Source organism: Megascapheus bottae, chromosome 2 (genome assembly GCF_031878675.1).
Source record: "Megascapheus bottae isolate mThoBot1 chromosome 2, mThoBot2.hap1, whole genome shotgun sequence".
Classification (NCBI taxonomy): Eukaryota; Metazoa; Chordata; class Mammalia; order Rodentia; family Geomyidae; genus Megascapheus; species Megascapheus bottae.
This window is the reverse complement of record NC_143510.1, coordinates 82,923,995-82,941,001: the sequence shown is the minus strand read 5'-3', so window position 1 is coordinate 82,941,001 and position 17,007 is coordinate 82,923,995. Positions and strand designations below refer to the sequence as shown.

At 38.3% G+C, this 17,007-nt stretch overlaps 1 protein-coding gene across 3 annotated transcripts in view; it reads left to right on the top strand.

Annotated features, from left to right (window-relative positions):
• The window catches only part of Igf1 (insulin like growth factor 1), a 70,243-nt gene extending 55,086 nt beyond the window's left edge, over positions 1-15,157 (top strand). Inside the window, exons 4-5 of one of the 3 annotated variants that reach the window (XM_090328513.1) lie at positions 981-1,032; positions 14,423-15,157. In XM_090328513.1, coding sequence (XP_090184639.1) covers positions 981-1,032; positions 14,423-14,448 — 78 coding nt within the window. In that variant the 3' untranslated portion in view covers positions 14,449-15,157. Of the gene's footprint in view, positions 1-980; positions 3,221-14,422 lie in introns of those variants that run through there. The other 2 variants (XM_090328514.1, XM_090328512.1) reach the window with 2 other exon arrangements.
• The last annotated feature ends 1,850 nt before the right edge of the window (positions 15,158-17,007 follow it).

The following is a 17,007-nucleotide window of genomic DNA, read 5'->3' as shown; positions in this document are numbered from 1 at the left end:
CAACTTTTGTTGAATGAGTGAGCAAAAACATAAATATCAGTACCAAAATAAAATGGTAATCCTCAAGCAGAAATAATAAGAGCTAAAGAAAGAGAGAAAGAAAGAAGAAAAAAAAGTGAAAGAAGATGAGTAAGGAAAGGACCATTAGGTCTCTTGGGGGACTTTGTAAAAACCAACATGCATTATTAAACTCTGTAGTCAAAACTAACATTGTTCTGAAGGTAGTACATAACTTAAGGGTATGGAAGGGACTGAGAGGATGGAGGACAAGGAAGAAAGGGGTAACAGTGATCAAAATCAATGCATTGTTGATTGAAACCCATTTGGCATAACTACTTAAAATCAAAGATGATTGGGAGGGGGTGGGGAAAGGAAAGGGGGACAAAAACATGAAAAGGGGTATCAATGGGTGAGAAGTAATGCGCCCGCTACCTGACGAATGTAATGATAACCCCTCTATAATATTGCCCCAACAATAAAATAAAATTTAGAAAAAGAACAAGACACCAATAGTTCATGACATCTTTGCTGCCGCCTGATCCTGAATCATAGGTTGAAGGGTGAAGAAGGACCACGGTGGCTTAGTGGCAGTGTCACCAGAGGGCTTACAAGGGGACCACTCAGGACCCAGAACACACAACACACAGTCGCCCACAGTAAGGCAGGAAGCAATAGCCACAGAAGAACTTGGTGGGACAAGGCAGGAAGGCGTGCAAGAAGAGGCAAAGGCACACTCGTTCTTTCTCTTCCAATACGATCCTGTGCCTGTCAGTGTCTAGGCTGGGGAGGAAGTGGGTGTCAGAGATGAGTCCCTTAGTTCTGGAATGCCAGGATTCATGGCTGAGGTGCAGGGGCCCTCTTCTGCACCCGTGCTGCTTTCAGCTACCTATGGAACCCGGGCGTCCTGGGCGGACTCATGTCTTCAGGGACACAGTGGGAACCAACTCTTCTCAATGCAATTGTTTTTGTGATGTTTACAGTCTCCACCCCCATCTACCAACAAGAAATCGAAGCCCCAGAGGAGAAGGAAAGGTAGGCCAAAGACACGCCCACGAGGGGAGCTGCAAGAGGGGACAGAAGCAAGTCAGCCTGGCAGAGAAAAGAAGAAAGAGCAGAGAAGGGAGACAGACGGGAGCTAGGAACTGTGAACACAGAGGCACAGAAGGAAAATGGAGAACAGAAGGACTAAGCAGACAGAGACCAAGATGAGAGAGGAGCAATACAGAAAAGCAAGACATGTTGTAAAGGAAATGAAGACGGGTGGCCCCGAGAAGCTAGACCATGAATGTTTTGAATTAACCTGTTGTAGATTTCAGCTAATAAACATGAAGGAAAAAAAATGAAACAGGAAAAAAAATGGAACAGGAAAATTTAATGCCTGAGAAAGTTCAAAGAATGTGAAAGAAAATCAAAATTAGAAAAAAAATTATAAGAGACAGACAGACATTTCTTCTCCTTTCTCTCCACCAAAATAGAAAGAACTCAGAATAAAAATCAGGACTTTCAGATGTCTTTTAAAATTTTTATGCAAATCTGTTATGGAAGAAATTGCCTGTGTCAATATATATTCAGAGTTAAATATTAGCCTCAAATTCTCAGCAAAACTGAGTTGTGTCATAGAAGTTCCCAGATTTCCTTTTCTGCAATGTCACCAGAGGCTGCGTTTTCTTATTCAAGTCCAGGGTTTAGGCCAAAGGACAACAGGTATTTACATAAAGGCCTATGAGGTAACCTCTAAGAGGCCACTGAACTGTTTTTGCCTTTTCATTGCACTTTTTCATATCTGACATACAGGATGCATTCATTTATAATCAGAACCACAGAACCACAGACTCAGCAGTTTCAATCACAGGCATGCTTTTGCTCACAGCTCTGGAGACTGGAAATCCAAATTCCAAATATCAGGAAGGATGTGACTCGGGTTCCTTTCCAGTATCTGTGTTATCTTTCCTTTGTTTATAGTCCTCTGTCCAAGTATCCTCTTTGTGTAAGGACAAAAGTCAGATTGGGTTAAAAATGACCCTCACTTGAAGACACTATCTCCAAGTATAGTCATATTTCAGATACTGAAAGTGGAACCTTTAAATACCCTTAAATTTGGGGGGTAAAAAAGCAGACACAATCATCAATCCATAAAGAAGACTCCTGATGTCAAACTACAGCTCTTTGGTTATGTATCTCTCTTATTTCTCCTCCTGTTCCTCTTCTTCTTCTTCTTCTTCTTCCTCTTCTCTCTCTCACACACATATACTTTCTTTCTCTCTTTTTGACTCCCTTCTCACTTCTCCTAGCCCACTTTATATGAATACAGACTTAGAATATTTTATATCCACAATCTAAGAGTTTCTCTTTTGTAAAACACCAAAACCACATTGTTAGAGCTAGAAGAGGTTTCAGAAGTCAGTTAGCTCAATCCCTTCGTTTTAAAGACAGACACTGAGATCTGCAAATGGGTTGATGGACTTAGACTCTAAGCTTATTTCCTTCTCACCAGCAGACAACAGCAAATCAAAATAAAATCAACTAGGACAGAATTTCAAAAGGAAAGGAGCAGGAAAGAAATGGACATATGAAGACCAATGATTTGACAGTTTTCTGTGGCGAAATAAAGGAAATGAATAAAACAAAAATTCCAGTTTTTTTTAAAAGAATTGCAGTTTTCCCTGACAGTGAAGAAAAGCAAGAAAGAATACAGAAATTAGGCTTGTAGATAGCATCTCCTTCACTTCCTTTAACTTAATCAACTGGAGGGGAATCTTCCTAGAAAAGAAAACAAAACCTCTCAACAGCATTCTGATTGAGAACTGTAGGTGCTAAGAAGGGGTACAAGAGAAAAGTGCTCAAGGAAGACAGTGATGACACTTGGGATGAGAAAATGAGGCAAAACCAAGCAAAATATGTCATCCAAGTGGTCCACTTTGAAGAAGTCATAATATAAAAAAAAAATCTGTCATGCTCCTGCCATGCTTTCTACTTCAGGATTATTCTTCTTCAGTGGCTCACTGAGAACATGGAATCCCTCCAGTGTAAAGGCATTGCCCAAAGCTAAATCCAGGAGGTAGAGATCCCATTAGAAGCATGGCAAAATCCATGCCAGACCTCTGTAACTACGATTGAAAAGTGGATCCTGTTTTCTCAGATTAGACAAAAGCCATAATGATGGCTGAACCATCTGGCCAGTCATTTTATTCAGAAGAGGTTGAGTTCTATTAAGGAAAGAAAGAAAGAAAGAAAGAAAGAAAGAAAGAAAGAAAGAAAGAAAGAAAGAAAGAAAGAAAGAAAGAAAGAAAGAAAAGAAAGGAAGGAAGGAAGGAAGGAAGGAAAGAAAGGAAGGAAGGAAAGAAAGAAACATGCTTTGGGGCTGGAAGCAAGCCTAGTGGTAGAGTACTTGTCTAGCATGTATAAAGCCCTGGGTTCAATTCCACAGTACCACATACAAAGAAAAACTGGAAGTGGTGCTGTGGCTTAAGTTGCAGAGTACTAGCCTTAAGCAAAATGTCTCCAAGGACAGTGCCCAGGCTCTGAGTTTAAGCCCCAAGACTGGCAAAAAAAAAAAAGAAGTCACATTGCTGAGATAAAATAATTCTACTGTTCCTACATAGGATGCAAAGAAAGTACAGAATAAGTCACAGGTTGAAGCTGGCTAAATACTTTATAGTCAATGCTATTTATTGATTAGTCCCCTTGAAGTGAGTAGAATATTAATAATGAATTAAAATTTCTATCTTTCAATTTCAAATGTCTCTCCTAAAGAAAATGGATGATTGTGTATAAAACTAATTAGGATACATATAGATTCATGAGCATAAAAATAATGTGAAAAGCAATGTGAAGCATGACGGAGCACTATAAGTATTTGAGAAACAGTTCAGTATGGTCATTTAGAGAATGCAGAGTCACACTGTCACAGAATGTAGAGTCAAACTGCCTGAGTTAAATCATGAATCTGTCACTAACTAGCAAAGCAAATAATCTAACTTACCTATGCCTCAGTTTCCTCATCTCTCAAACTGGGATAAAAAATATTTTCCATAATAGCTGTGAGGCCCTAAGATTTATATACAATGTATGTATATAATATATATGTGAATGGAAAAAATATATGCATACATACATACACTACTGAAGTACTAGCTAATCTTATTATCTTATTGTACTTACTTTTGAAATGCAGAGCTGTAACAAAAAGAAGTCTCCTGAAGTAGAAGTAAATCTCATAACACTTAAAAGGTCAAGCCAAGCTTGCCAACCCCAAGCCTGCTTGGTGTTTTGGTAGAAGATTTTCAAGCATGTGACATAAGAGAACTGGGTGATCAACGATCACTTCTAACTTAGACCCCTAGTTCTTGAGTAATTTCAATTTAAATCATAGCTTGTCTCTCTTACATAAAGAACTGGTAATATTTTATTTGGGGGTCTTATAATCTTTTTCGAAAATGAAACACTATTTTTCTCAAACAGTTAAAATCAAATGTAGTAGGTGTTTTTGTTTCATGTTGCTTGGGGAAGTTTCAGTTGTAGCATGAACACCAGATCTTACTAGTTTTAAGTAAAGCTGCCAAAATAAATAGAAAAAGTAGGATATTTCCGGGCTTGCATTGCTTCCGGGACACTTTAGTCTCTAGAACCGCCAATCCGGTGATTTTTTTCCACAAACATTTGATCTACTTTCAAATATCAAATAAGAACAAAACAAATCTCATGCAGTTTTAAATGTGGGTATTCATGGGGTGAAAGAGTGGAAAAGGAAGCAAGGAAATTGCTTCCGCCCCAAGGCCTCTTCTCTCTCCAACATCTGTGACTATCTCTCTCCAACCAAGAGGGGAGAAGGTTTTTTAGGCAACATTATTTTGCAGGGTCTCAAGTCTATTAGCTTCCATGGAAGAAAAACTAAGTGTCATTACCTGCCCATTTGGGGTTTTCTTGGTAGCAATAAAAAGATTAAGAGTTCTGGATAAAACAAATCCATTTTTTTAATGAATTTAACAATATGCATGAAAGAGTTCCTCAATGTATAGTCTCACCTTCAGGCTAAAAAAACAGTTATCAACTCCTTTTTTTCATATATTTTTATTATAATTAATAGAAGGGTTACATTATATTCACCAGATAGAAGGTGCATTACTTCACATACATTGATACCCTTTCTCATGTCTTGGTCCCCATTTCCTTCCCCCCACACCTCTCATGTTGTTTTCCCCCCTTCCCTATCCAATTTCAAATAACCCATCAAGCATATATCCAATATATCAGATAACAAGGTGAAATACTGTAAAAATATGAGATAACCAAGGGATAGAAAAAGAGATGAGAGATAGCATAGTACATTAAGGACAGCAATCACTCATTATATGGCTTTTGTTTCTATATCCTGGACGTCCTTTCATTTAGCACCATACTATGTGGCCTTATGTATCTAGGTTTTGTTCTATTGTAAATCTCTGCTAGGAGAACCCAAGGTTTCTACCGATTATGACAAATGAGGGAAACTATTGAGCTATGTTCCTTTGAGTCTGGCTTACTTCACTTAATATGATTTTTTCTAAGTCTCTCCATTTCCTTACAAATAGGGCAATGTCATTTTTTCTGACAGCAGCATAGAATTCCATTGTGTATAAATACCACATCTTGTTGATTCACTCATCAACTGAGGGGCATCTGGGTTGGTTCCATATCTTTGCTATGGTAAATAGTGCTGCAATGAACATTGTTGTACTAGTGGATTTAGTATGTCCTTGCTTCTGGACAGTTGGGTAAATGCCAAGTAGTGGAATTGCTGGGTCATAGGGGAGTTCTATTTTAGTCTTTGAGGAACTTCCATACTGCTTTTCATAGTGGCTGAATGAATGTGTACTCACACCAACAGTGTAGTAGTGATTGTCAACTCCTTTGACCTAAGCAAAACAAGTCTATCTTTAAAAAAGAGATGGCCAATGTGAATGAATAAAGCCTCTTTAGGACTGACTCAACTTGCAGACAATGCAAAGTCAGCCCTTCAAGGCAGGGTTTCAAATCCTAGCTAGTAGTTACTTGATTGGCAGAGACTGGGGAAATCATATCCAGGCTTGCCTAGGGGAAAAATAAGTAAGACCCAAACTCAATAATAATCAGAGCAAAGAGAACTGGAGGAGGCACAAGAGATAATCCCTAAGTTTAAACCTCCAGATCACTAAAAATTCAGAATTACAATCACAAAGATGAATCTCTTGTTTCCATATCCTAGAGCTCATTTTGCTTAGTCTCATCCTATATGGCCATATGCACATAGCTTTTGAGCTATTGTGATTGTCGCCTAGAAAAAGCCTAGATGTATACTAGTTATTACAAATGAAGGAAACAATAGAGCCTATGCTCCTTTGGGTCAGGCTTACTTCACTTGGTATGATTTTTTCCAAGTCTTTCCATTTCCTTATGAATGGGGTTACTTCTTTTCTTGTTTTCCCCCCTTGTTTTATCTCATGTTTCATATCTGACTTTGTTTTCTGGTGTATTAGATATACATTTATTTGTTTATTTGAAATAGGGAAGGGGAATAACAAGATGATTGAGAGGGGTTGTGGAGGAAAAATGGGACAAAAACATGAAAAAAGGGTATCAGGTTTCAAGAAATAATGTACCCACTACCTGATGAATGTAACTATAACCCCTCTATACATTACCCTGACAATAAAATACAATTTAAAAAAAGAAAAGAAAGCTGGAAGTGGGGGAAAAAGACAATAAAATCGTAATGATTTCTCTTAAAAAGATCACTAAAAATAAGTAAATTAATTTTGATAATAAAATAAAAATTCAAGTTCTCTATATTCACTGGCCTAACCAAAATAAGAATTTTTTCCCCTGATACCCACACATTTGTTCAGCTTTCTTTAGTGGGACTTCTTAATGCCTATAGTCTGTCATTTAAAGATGCAAACTTTGATTTCAGCTCCAGAAAACAGAATTGTAGACACCAAATATGACAAAAAACAAAAAATCCAAGTAATTAGGAGCAAGACCCTGGTAGGCTGAGAGTTGGAAGTTGTTGTTCTAGTTATAGACCTGGGAATATGCAATATTAGTATCATGAAGCAGCACACCTGAGCTGTTTCCTGAAGGATTGCACTGCTAGAAAAAATGAAAAACAAAATGAGCCAGTACATGCATGGCCTCTTGTTATTTTGTCAGTGTTAGGTGGCAGAGGCACTATTAAATGCTGTGCTTTCTCTCTGTAAATAATATTTGTTTCCACTAGGGTAGAAGTGAAGGAGCCTTTGGCACACTGTAACAACTCTGAGTTTCGGAGGCTGTATGCATGCAAGAAGCATGACTAGTTCTTGCACCATTTTCTGTCTTGGAAAAGCACTGGCTGGCATCTGCCGTGTTTACACTTAGATGTGGAACGCTCCCATCAACCTCAAACAGATGCAAATCACTTCAACTTGTCATGGTGTTATTTTGTTCAACCTAAAAGTTCAGGGGAGTCCTCCAGACTTCCAAACTTTCTTCCAATTCAGTGAGGAGGAGAATTCAGAGCACAGCAGTTGAATGTTCTGCCCAGATTTGTTACACACGAAGGCTGAGTAGAAGGGGGCAACACCCTTTCCTACTAACCCTGTGAACTCATCACTGTTGCATTGAAATGACACCCAAAGAAAAACGCTGCGCCTCATGTCTCTTAAGGACATGGCAAGAGAAATGGCCACATCCACTAGTTTAACTCTAGCATAAGTCATATGCCTGGGAATGGCGGGGGGGGGCATTTTGAAAGTATATGAGAGAAACAGTTATCAAATCATCAAATTCAGTTCTTAGATAAAAATTGCTGAATCCTTTGCACCTAGCTAACGGCTAACGAAACAAGCTGCCCATAAAATCAACAATCTGAGCAGCACAGAACTCTGTTGTACACCATCTTTTGAGATGATTAAAGATAACATGCATATCACTTGCCCATGAGAGATAGTAGCTGTCAATATATTTTTTTTTGTCTTAGTCTTCTCTTTTTCTCTTAAAGCATTTTTGGTAGTGACTTCCTACATTTCCAGAAGAAATACATGAAAATATAGTGAGGCTGGGATCCTTTGAAGATAGCAGGAGGGTAAAAAGGAAGTGGGGCTATAAATCTGCTATCTAAGCACATAAGAGGATCTCTAGAAATTCAGAATGGAGCTAATTCTCCCATGCTCAACCACACTAGCAAGCTAGCATGGGAAGTGTTCTGACAATAATAAGTACTTTTCAAAAAGTAGTAATAATGCCAATATTTGCTATATACCCTATAGCAAGGACTATAGTAAATTACCTCATTTAATCACCACAAGCCTAAAGGTAAATACTACAATTATCCCAGTGGTACCCATGAGAAATCTCAGGCTAAGAAATGCTAAATGTCTTGCCAAGGTCTTGCTCTAGCAGGATACTAAGTCTGACTACATAGCCAAGACACAGACCAGCGTGGTCAACAAATGCTATGCTTCCTCTCCCATTTCTTCCTTGATATTTACTACAACACAACCTGCTATGTGTCTGCTTTCAGACACAAGAGGGCTCTGGGGTATTTGTCCTTTATGAAGCACAGCAGGAAGAAGTTGGCTTTACAACACCTGCTGTGAACTAGTCTATCACGCCTGTAGGAAATTTATATCAGATATTTGGGTCTGGAAGGTTAGAGAGGTAAAGGAAGCATACACGTTCCTTCAGGGGCCATACTTGTTAGCAAGTATGATCTTTAGAGACCTGACAGGAGGATTCTCATATACGATCATCTCCACGTGTCAGGGAAATATATGAGGAATATTGTTGGTGCTCTTCTCGCATTCATTTAATTTTTCAGAACAGTTAGTGTTGGTGACAAGATAGTAATTACCAAAGCTCCTGAGAAGGAGCTGGAATCCAAATGAAGCCTGTAAGCCCAGGACTTCTGTGAAAGAAGAGCTGAGATAGGAGCCTAATGAGCAAGTCTTTTCTGGGGAGGACAGCTTGTGTGAAAAGAAATAGGAGGGAGATTAGAAGCCTCTGTAAGCCTTATATAGCAACACAATATTGATCCCAAGTGAAAGAAAAAGAAGTGGAGGCTGTGTGAAAAACGCTGTACACAGTGTTAGGATGCAAGGAAAGAACCACAATGGAGTCTTAGAGCCAAGGTTGGCTAGTAAAGAGCAGACTCCCCAGGAATGGATTTGCCTCGCTATTCCCACCGTACTTTGGCCAATTCACTCTGACCAAAGGTCATTCAGAGGACAAAATAGTCATTTCCACCACAAGAAAGGTACTGTGAGGTAGTTTCCAGAAAACAACACGGAACTAGACAGAACTAACATGGTGTTTAGCACATACCTCTCACTTAGAGAGAGGCAGCCATATACAAGAGTACAGGACTCTGGTATATACCTTGTCCTTTGGCTTTAAAGCCACATCCTAAAGTGTTAAAGAGATCATATGACACTCAGCTTACCTCCTAGAGATGAAAGGCTGACCTGACCCTCCTGGAATTTGAACCTGGGATTGCCTGAAGTTAACAAAGATACCAACATGGACTCTGAGACTTCTCAATCATACTCAATAACTTCATATGCCCCCTGGCCAACTCAACAAAAGAGCTACAACCTAGCTTTGTCAATACGAGAAGAGTTGATGTCTGGATTATCTTTCAGTCATTCTCTGTCTCTGTCTCTGTCTCAGTCTCTCTCTCTCTCTCTCATTTTGCCCTTTTGAAAAGGTTAATGCCAAGTTAATATTTTATGCTCTAAAATAGGCTGCCACTATTCCACACCATTCCACACCAGACAGTATTTTTTTAATAGGATGCCAAGTTTTTCCTAGACGCTGTCACACAATATTTAACTTGTTTGCAGTGGGTGGAGATGGAAATATATTCTATTGAAAATATCACTGCTTCCTCCTTGGGATTTCAAGAGCCTATTATCTTCCTTTTAGACTGTCTCTCAGGCAAAAAATCTCATAAAAGTAGGAAAAGGAAAAAGAAGCACATATGTTATCCAAAAGGTTTGCTTTTATTAATTGAATACAGTGCTACTGAACTTCTTTGCAGGGTCATATAGATGGGGCCCTGCTGACACCAGATATAGAAAGGTCACCCACCCTTCTAAGAGTTTCTTATTCCTAAGGCATCACTTTCCTCTTTAACCCAACATCTACTACCAGCTAGCGCCAGGGGTGGTTGGGGGTGGGGAGGACTCGTGGTATTTTTAACTCTTGCTATTGGAAAGACGTTTGGATATTGAGGCGCCAGGCATTTTCTTTTTCCAATGTAGGGAAATAGCAAAGTGCCTAATTGATGGGTTCGAAAATCCAAAGTCTCTTCCCCTTTATGGCTGAAGCAGGAGTCGCCAAAATGAAGGTCAATCCCTTTGTCACAAAGCAAGAACCGGAAAAGGCACTTCACCCTCCCACATTCACAGAAGATTACATCTTCCTCTCTTTCCAAAGAGGCGAAACAGACATACAACGTGCAGTCTATGGCCTGCCGAAAGGATGATGAGGTGCAGTTTGTAGGAGGACATTGTAGAGGTCAGCAGATTGGCAGGGTGGTCAAGGTTTACAGGAAGAAGTATGTCATCTACATTGAATGGGGACAATGGGAAAAGGCTAATGGCACCACGGGCATTCCACATGGGCATTCACTCCAGCAAGGTGGTTATCACCAGGCTGAAACTGGGCAATGACTGCAAAAAGATCCTGGCACAAAAAGCCAAATCCCATCAAGGAGGAAAGGAAAAGGGCAACTATAAGGAAGAAACTTTTGAGAAGATGCAGGAATGATTTAATCTTTTATACAGTTTTCATTAAAAATGTAACAGGAAAAACTTCTTCAATGAAAAAAGAAAAAACCTCCAAAGAAACAAGAACAAATATCAACTTCTATCTCATCTTCCCTGTAAAGAACTCAGGCACGTTTTCTACTCTGTTTCCAAGTTTCCGAGCCCATAAAGCTCTTATGGTAAAATACATCAGTATCTAAAAATCTCCATCTCTAAGAATTGCATCAGGAAATGTGTGCAACAATAAGCATGAATTATTTAGACCCCAGCAGGCAATAAATTTTCATGAGATATGGACTACTATTATTTCGGTCATAGTTCTGTCAACATGCTCCTATGATGCCTCAGGGCTTGAGAGCCCCTAGAAGCCTCCACTTGGAAATGAGATTGGTACAATGGCACTTCACTACATGGGCCTGGTGTGTCACGTCAAGAATGATTTCTTCTTGTCATTGTTTATAGCCTTCAGTAATTTTCTTCATCTAAAATTCCGTGGATAAATTTGCAGAGAAAAGTTTGGAGCTAGAATAAAAACCAAGAGAAAATGCACTGATACATATACATTTTAGAGTACCTACTCAAAGCACAACAATTGCATGTTGCAAATGAATCCCCTCCTTTGCTCTCATGAGTCTGTTAACCCATCCTTTAGAAGGAGGATTTTCTTCAACCAGTCCCAGTGGCTGCAAAACCATTCTTTCTTCTTCTTCTTCTTCTTCTTCTTCTTCTTCTTCTTCTTCTTCTTCTTCTTCTTCTTCTTCTTCTTCTTCTTCTTCTCCTTCTCCTTCTCCTTCTCCTTCTCCTTCTCCTTCTCCTTCTCCTTCTTCTCTTCTCCTTCTATCCTTATACCTTCTCTAGTGTCAATAGGAAACAGTATTTACTCACTACTGTTTTCCTTTTCAAAAATCTGTCTAGTTGCATACTGGTTTGTTTGTCTTGGACAAGCTGTTGAAGTGAAAATTTTTGCTTGGCTGAATTTGGGACAGTTTCATAACGCTGGAAGAAATGCATCAGACATAGGTGCCAGCTTTGAGGCTGTTGCTTCTAATGTGTTTCCACTTGCTGACCATTGTCAAGGGTGGCTGGCCATAATTAAATTAAGACAATGAGCAAAGCAACAGATGCAACTGAGACCCCATCCCTGAGTGCTTTTGTTTTGTCACTGTCATTGTCTGCAACAAAGAAGTCACATGTGACAGCCTGGGAAGAGAGCCAAATGCAAACCAGACGATGTTCCAGATGGTTTTGAATGGCTTGTATGTACGTGTGTGCGCACATAGGGACTCTACTACTTGCAGTAGTGATGGATACATTTTGGCCCAAAGCTTTGCTGTGATGCTGAAACATATCTACAAGAAAAAGACCAGAAGGGAGGGAGAAAGAGAAGGAACCAGTACTCAACTCTATACTTTTGACCTTCAGCTTTGAGGGGAAAAAAAAAAGGATGAGAAGATAAAGCTTGGTGAGATGAGTCAAATTCACCTCAGTAGAGACTTCATGAATTTGAAGAGTGAAGCACAAAAGATATCTGAATATTTTCTTCTACCAATCTGTAATTAATTCAGCCTGAGAGGGAAAAAAATGAAATTGGACAGCTTATGAGGTTTTCTTTTCCTTGCTTCTGCTTCATTCTTGATTTTTTTTTTTATTTAGGACTCTCAGATTCTTTAAGGTCTTCTTTGTGTTTAAGCTGGTATGCATGTGCAATAGGAAAAGGATACCTCAAGTATTCTGATACTTGTTAGTTATATTAATTAGCAGTTTGGAAGAAAGGTGGTACCCTAATAAGAGGTCATCTGAGTGTCCGGTGAACCACAGACCATCAGCAGGTCCACACAGAAATGACCTCAGTGACTCTACTCTGTGACTCCATGTGTCCTTCTTTTATCTTTCTAGAAAAATCCTACAGGAGCCAGGCATGGTGGAGGCATGGTGGCTCATGCCTGTAATCCTAGCTACTCAGGAGACTGAGATCTAAGGATCAAGGTTCAAAGCCAGCCCAGACTTTTATCTCCAATTAACCTCTAGAAAGCAGGAAGTAGAGTTTGGCTCAAGAGTAGGGCAGTAGCCTTGAGCTGAAGAGCTCAGGGACACCGCCCAGGCCCAGGGGTAGGGCAGTAGCCTTGAGCTGAATAGCTCAAGGACTGCTTGCAGGCTGAGTTCAAGCCCCATGACCCACCAAAAAAAAAAAAAAGAAAGAAAAATCCCACAGGAAACCAGACAATGTAGGAACACACATATACTGGTAGCTAAATGATAGATGCTTTGCACAGCCACAAATATGTATTCAATAGAGCTGATAAAAGTCATATGAGTTTTTAGAGCAAAGTGCCAGGATTTTAAACAGAAGGCATTTCTAGCTATTCTATTTATATGTACCTAGCTTCTTCCCTATGATTTCTTTTGTGTTGGTCACTGAGCTAATTATTTGAATAAATATTTTTATACTATGCTGACAGTACAGGAAGTTAACCACCTATCTATAAAATGCTAACTTCCTTTCAGTGATAAGAACTGAACCACACATGGAAGAAACAATGATCAATCCAATCAATCCTTCGAAGGAATGGTCGAGGGTTTCTCCCAGTTTCAGGATCCAATCCTTGCTAGCTCTGCACATTCTAGTGACTGGGTGGGTCCTTACCTTAACCACAAGAAAATTTTGGAGGGTATAGCTATCCTAGAGAAAAATACTTGTTTGCTCTTGTTAGAAACATGTTATGAGGATAAAAAGAATCAGATCTAAGTAAAACTAAGCAAAAAAATAAAAGGACCCCACCTGGACTATAAATGCCATTTTTGCTTCAAAGACAAGTCTGATTGATCCTTTTTTCACCTCATTAGGAAATGATTCTCCAGAACAGAAGGATAACAATGTCAGGATTCTCTTTCTATTAATGAGTCTGCAATAGAAGATGAGTGACAATACATTGCTGTGCTATTACAAAGAAACTTGTGGTATAAAAGTCACTAAGTATCCATACAGGTAGCCTGAGGAAGACTTAGCTGATTAGTGGACTGATGGCCTATCCCCTTAACTATCTCTCAGAAAATCTAAGGCTCAAAAATCTCTTTTAGCTTGATTAGCAAGACATAAGATACAGAAGATTGAGACCCAATATTAGAAATAGATGGACACATTTAGATAAGAATAATTAGTACATCTTCCACAGCGCTATAGGGTAATTACAGTTTATAATAACATGTTTTATTTAAAAATAATAAAACGGGAAGAGAGCTTGATGGTTCTCAACATAAAGAAAAAATTGAAGGTAGAATAATTTTCAGGGAGATAGATTTTTAAGGTGGCAGTGCTAATTACTCTGTTTTGATCATTATATATGTTGAATTATCCATCACAGTGTATCACACCATATGGGTAATTTGAAAAATAGATCATTTATTTTAGCTATTTGAATCTGAACCTGGAGGCATTGTTCAAGTGGTAAAGCCAGTCATGAGCAGACAGGCTGAGCAAAAAGCTCAAGCCCATGAGTTCAAGTCCTACTGCCAAATCACACACAAAAATACGGTGTGTGTAAAATAAAATAAAAAATACAGTGTGTGTGTGTGTGTGTGTGTATGTATATATACATACATTTATATAGTCTATGGAAGACCTCACCAAACTAATGATGCCCTTTCTCCTTTATCTGTAGGAAGTACATTTGAAGAACGCAAGTAGAGGGAGTACAGGAAATAAGAACTACAGGATGTAAGAAGAATCTCTTGAAGCATGAAGAAGAACATGACACCATTGGATCCTTTGCTCCAAGAGTTACCTATTTACCATTGGAACACCTACCAAAAAAAAAATAAGTTTGATGACATTTCAGAGATGGGCATTTTCCTCCAATGAAATACCTAAGTAAACATTCCAATGTTGTCTTTAAGAATGATTTGTTTAAAAAAAAAAGGTTTTTTTTGCACTTTGCAAAAATGATCCCAGAGTTGGTAGGTTGATATTGATCCTTTATTAGTAATATCCTATAGAAAATATATATATATATATATCTTAGTCCCTGCCTATCAAGATCCACAAATGCATGGGTGTTGTACAGAACCAGTTGCACTAAATTTCTCTGTGAATCCTGGCTGCTGAAGCCATTCAATCAGCAACATTGTCTAAGTGGTTTATGAAGTGTTTTCTTAGTTGCAATCTTTCTACCTAATGTAAACTGTTTCTTTTTCAGTCTAATAATCCCTCTTTATGACATTTGTTTTTGTTGAATTTGGCCTCCTCAAGTAGCAGGTATTCACATGGCCCACCAATTTTTAACTCACACAATTCCATCTGTGGCATTTGTAGCAAATATAAGTTGGATGCATTTATTCTAGGCACAAAGCTTCATTTTTTTCTACATCATGCTACAAAAAGAATACACACACACACACACATATATTACAAATAGTTGCAATTTGAGGCCAATCATTTTCACATGTATGTTCAAAACATAGAAAGTCTTTTTAAATTCTCATTGGTTTCTTTGAATGAGTTAGTATGCAACCTGATTAGTAACTTCTCTCTTTTTATTTCTCCCATATAGAGCACTATGTAAATTTAGCAATATCAATAATACAAGATATATCAAACAGTATGTAAAACTTTGTTGGTTTTTTTTTTAGTACAATGGTGCTATTTTGTAGTTTGTTATATGAAAGAGCCTGGTCAAAACGGTAAATGGTAAAAGCAAAAACAAAAGGGATAGCATGAAGCCAAAGATGACCAAAAGAGAAAGGAAAAGTGAAAAATCTATAGCTTTGGAAAGAAGGTAAAGTGCCCCAATTATGCATTCCAAGAGGAACTTAAGACACAAAACCACTGATGCACATTTGACAGGCAAATCCAGAGAGGAAGCCTTAGAATGGAAACCACAAAAGGTCAGACATTTTTGAAGTTTTGGTTTCTTTTTTCTCACTGAACCAATTAACATTTGCCAGCTCTGCCAGGGACTCACCACTGTGTGACCTTGGGCAAGTCACTTCACCTCTCTGTGCCTCAGTTTCCTCATCTGCAAAATGGGGGCAATATGTCATCTACCTACCTCAAAGGGGTGGTATGAGGATTCAAAGATAAAGCTTTAGATCTTCACTCTGGGTCCCTAGAAAGGTGGAACATCAGAGCCCTTGCATTGTTGAATATTCGCAATAGGTTTTGTAAACTGCCCAGTCACACACAACAGAGTTCAAAAAGTATGAGCCAAATGCTTCTGGTAATCACAGTTCTTGTCAGTGAAATTATCCAACCAAATAATTGGCTAATTGTGAGGCAATTAGAATGCAATCTCTTAAAATGCTTTTCAAAGTAAGTGACAAACCTGTGAGTTATAGTTGGATTTTAAAGTCTTCATGTGAATTTTGGAATATAAAAACTAAAAAAGATGAAGAAAAGCAGAACTATAAAACCATTTCTTCAGTGAAAGAGTAATTACTCTATTACCTCTGAATATTCCAGAAAGTTACTATCTTTCTTAATATTATAATGATAACCTATTCATTTTGAAAAACATATTTTCCTTTTCTTACATAATATATGAAAATAGCCCAAGATCTCAAATTCTGAAAGAATACCTAATAAGAAGGTCATAAAGTTTCTTTAAGGAACTTTTATATTTGATTTATACATGTACTCCATTGTCTTGTTAAATGTGCTGTCTAGACTTGAGCTGAGAGACAAAAAAAAAAAAAATGTCCTTCTCAACCCTTCCTGTCTGCTTAGAAAAATGGTCCTTAGCTTTCTTATACATTCAGTTTATACCAAGAAAATTCAGTGCTAGGGACAGGTCCATGTATGTTAACCTAAAAATGTCCCCTATCTCTGAATCAAATATTTTTCTTTTAAAATAGTGAATCAACCGACATTCAGATCTTTTTTTCTGCCTTGGACAAATTTTTGTGTGTGTGAAAAATGTGCAGGTTTTAGTATCTTATGCAAATATTGTCTTTTTGCATTCTGGTAAAGCTTAAAAGAAAAGAAAAAAAATCAAATACATCCTTAATTTTCTTTCACTGAGTTTCCTAAAGGTGCAAAAGTAGGGATGAGGGTCTCCTTGAACCTGCATCTCTGAATGAGTGCAAAAAAAGAGAGAGGGCATACAGCTATTTAGTTGGTAAGCATCTTAATTCTCAGTTCTCAGCAGTGATTTCATTTGAGCCCCTTGACATGCTGGGAAATACTGTGATTAGTATGGAGAAATGGAAAATAAACCATTGGTCAATTTTACCTTCTGCCTGTTTTCCAGAC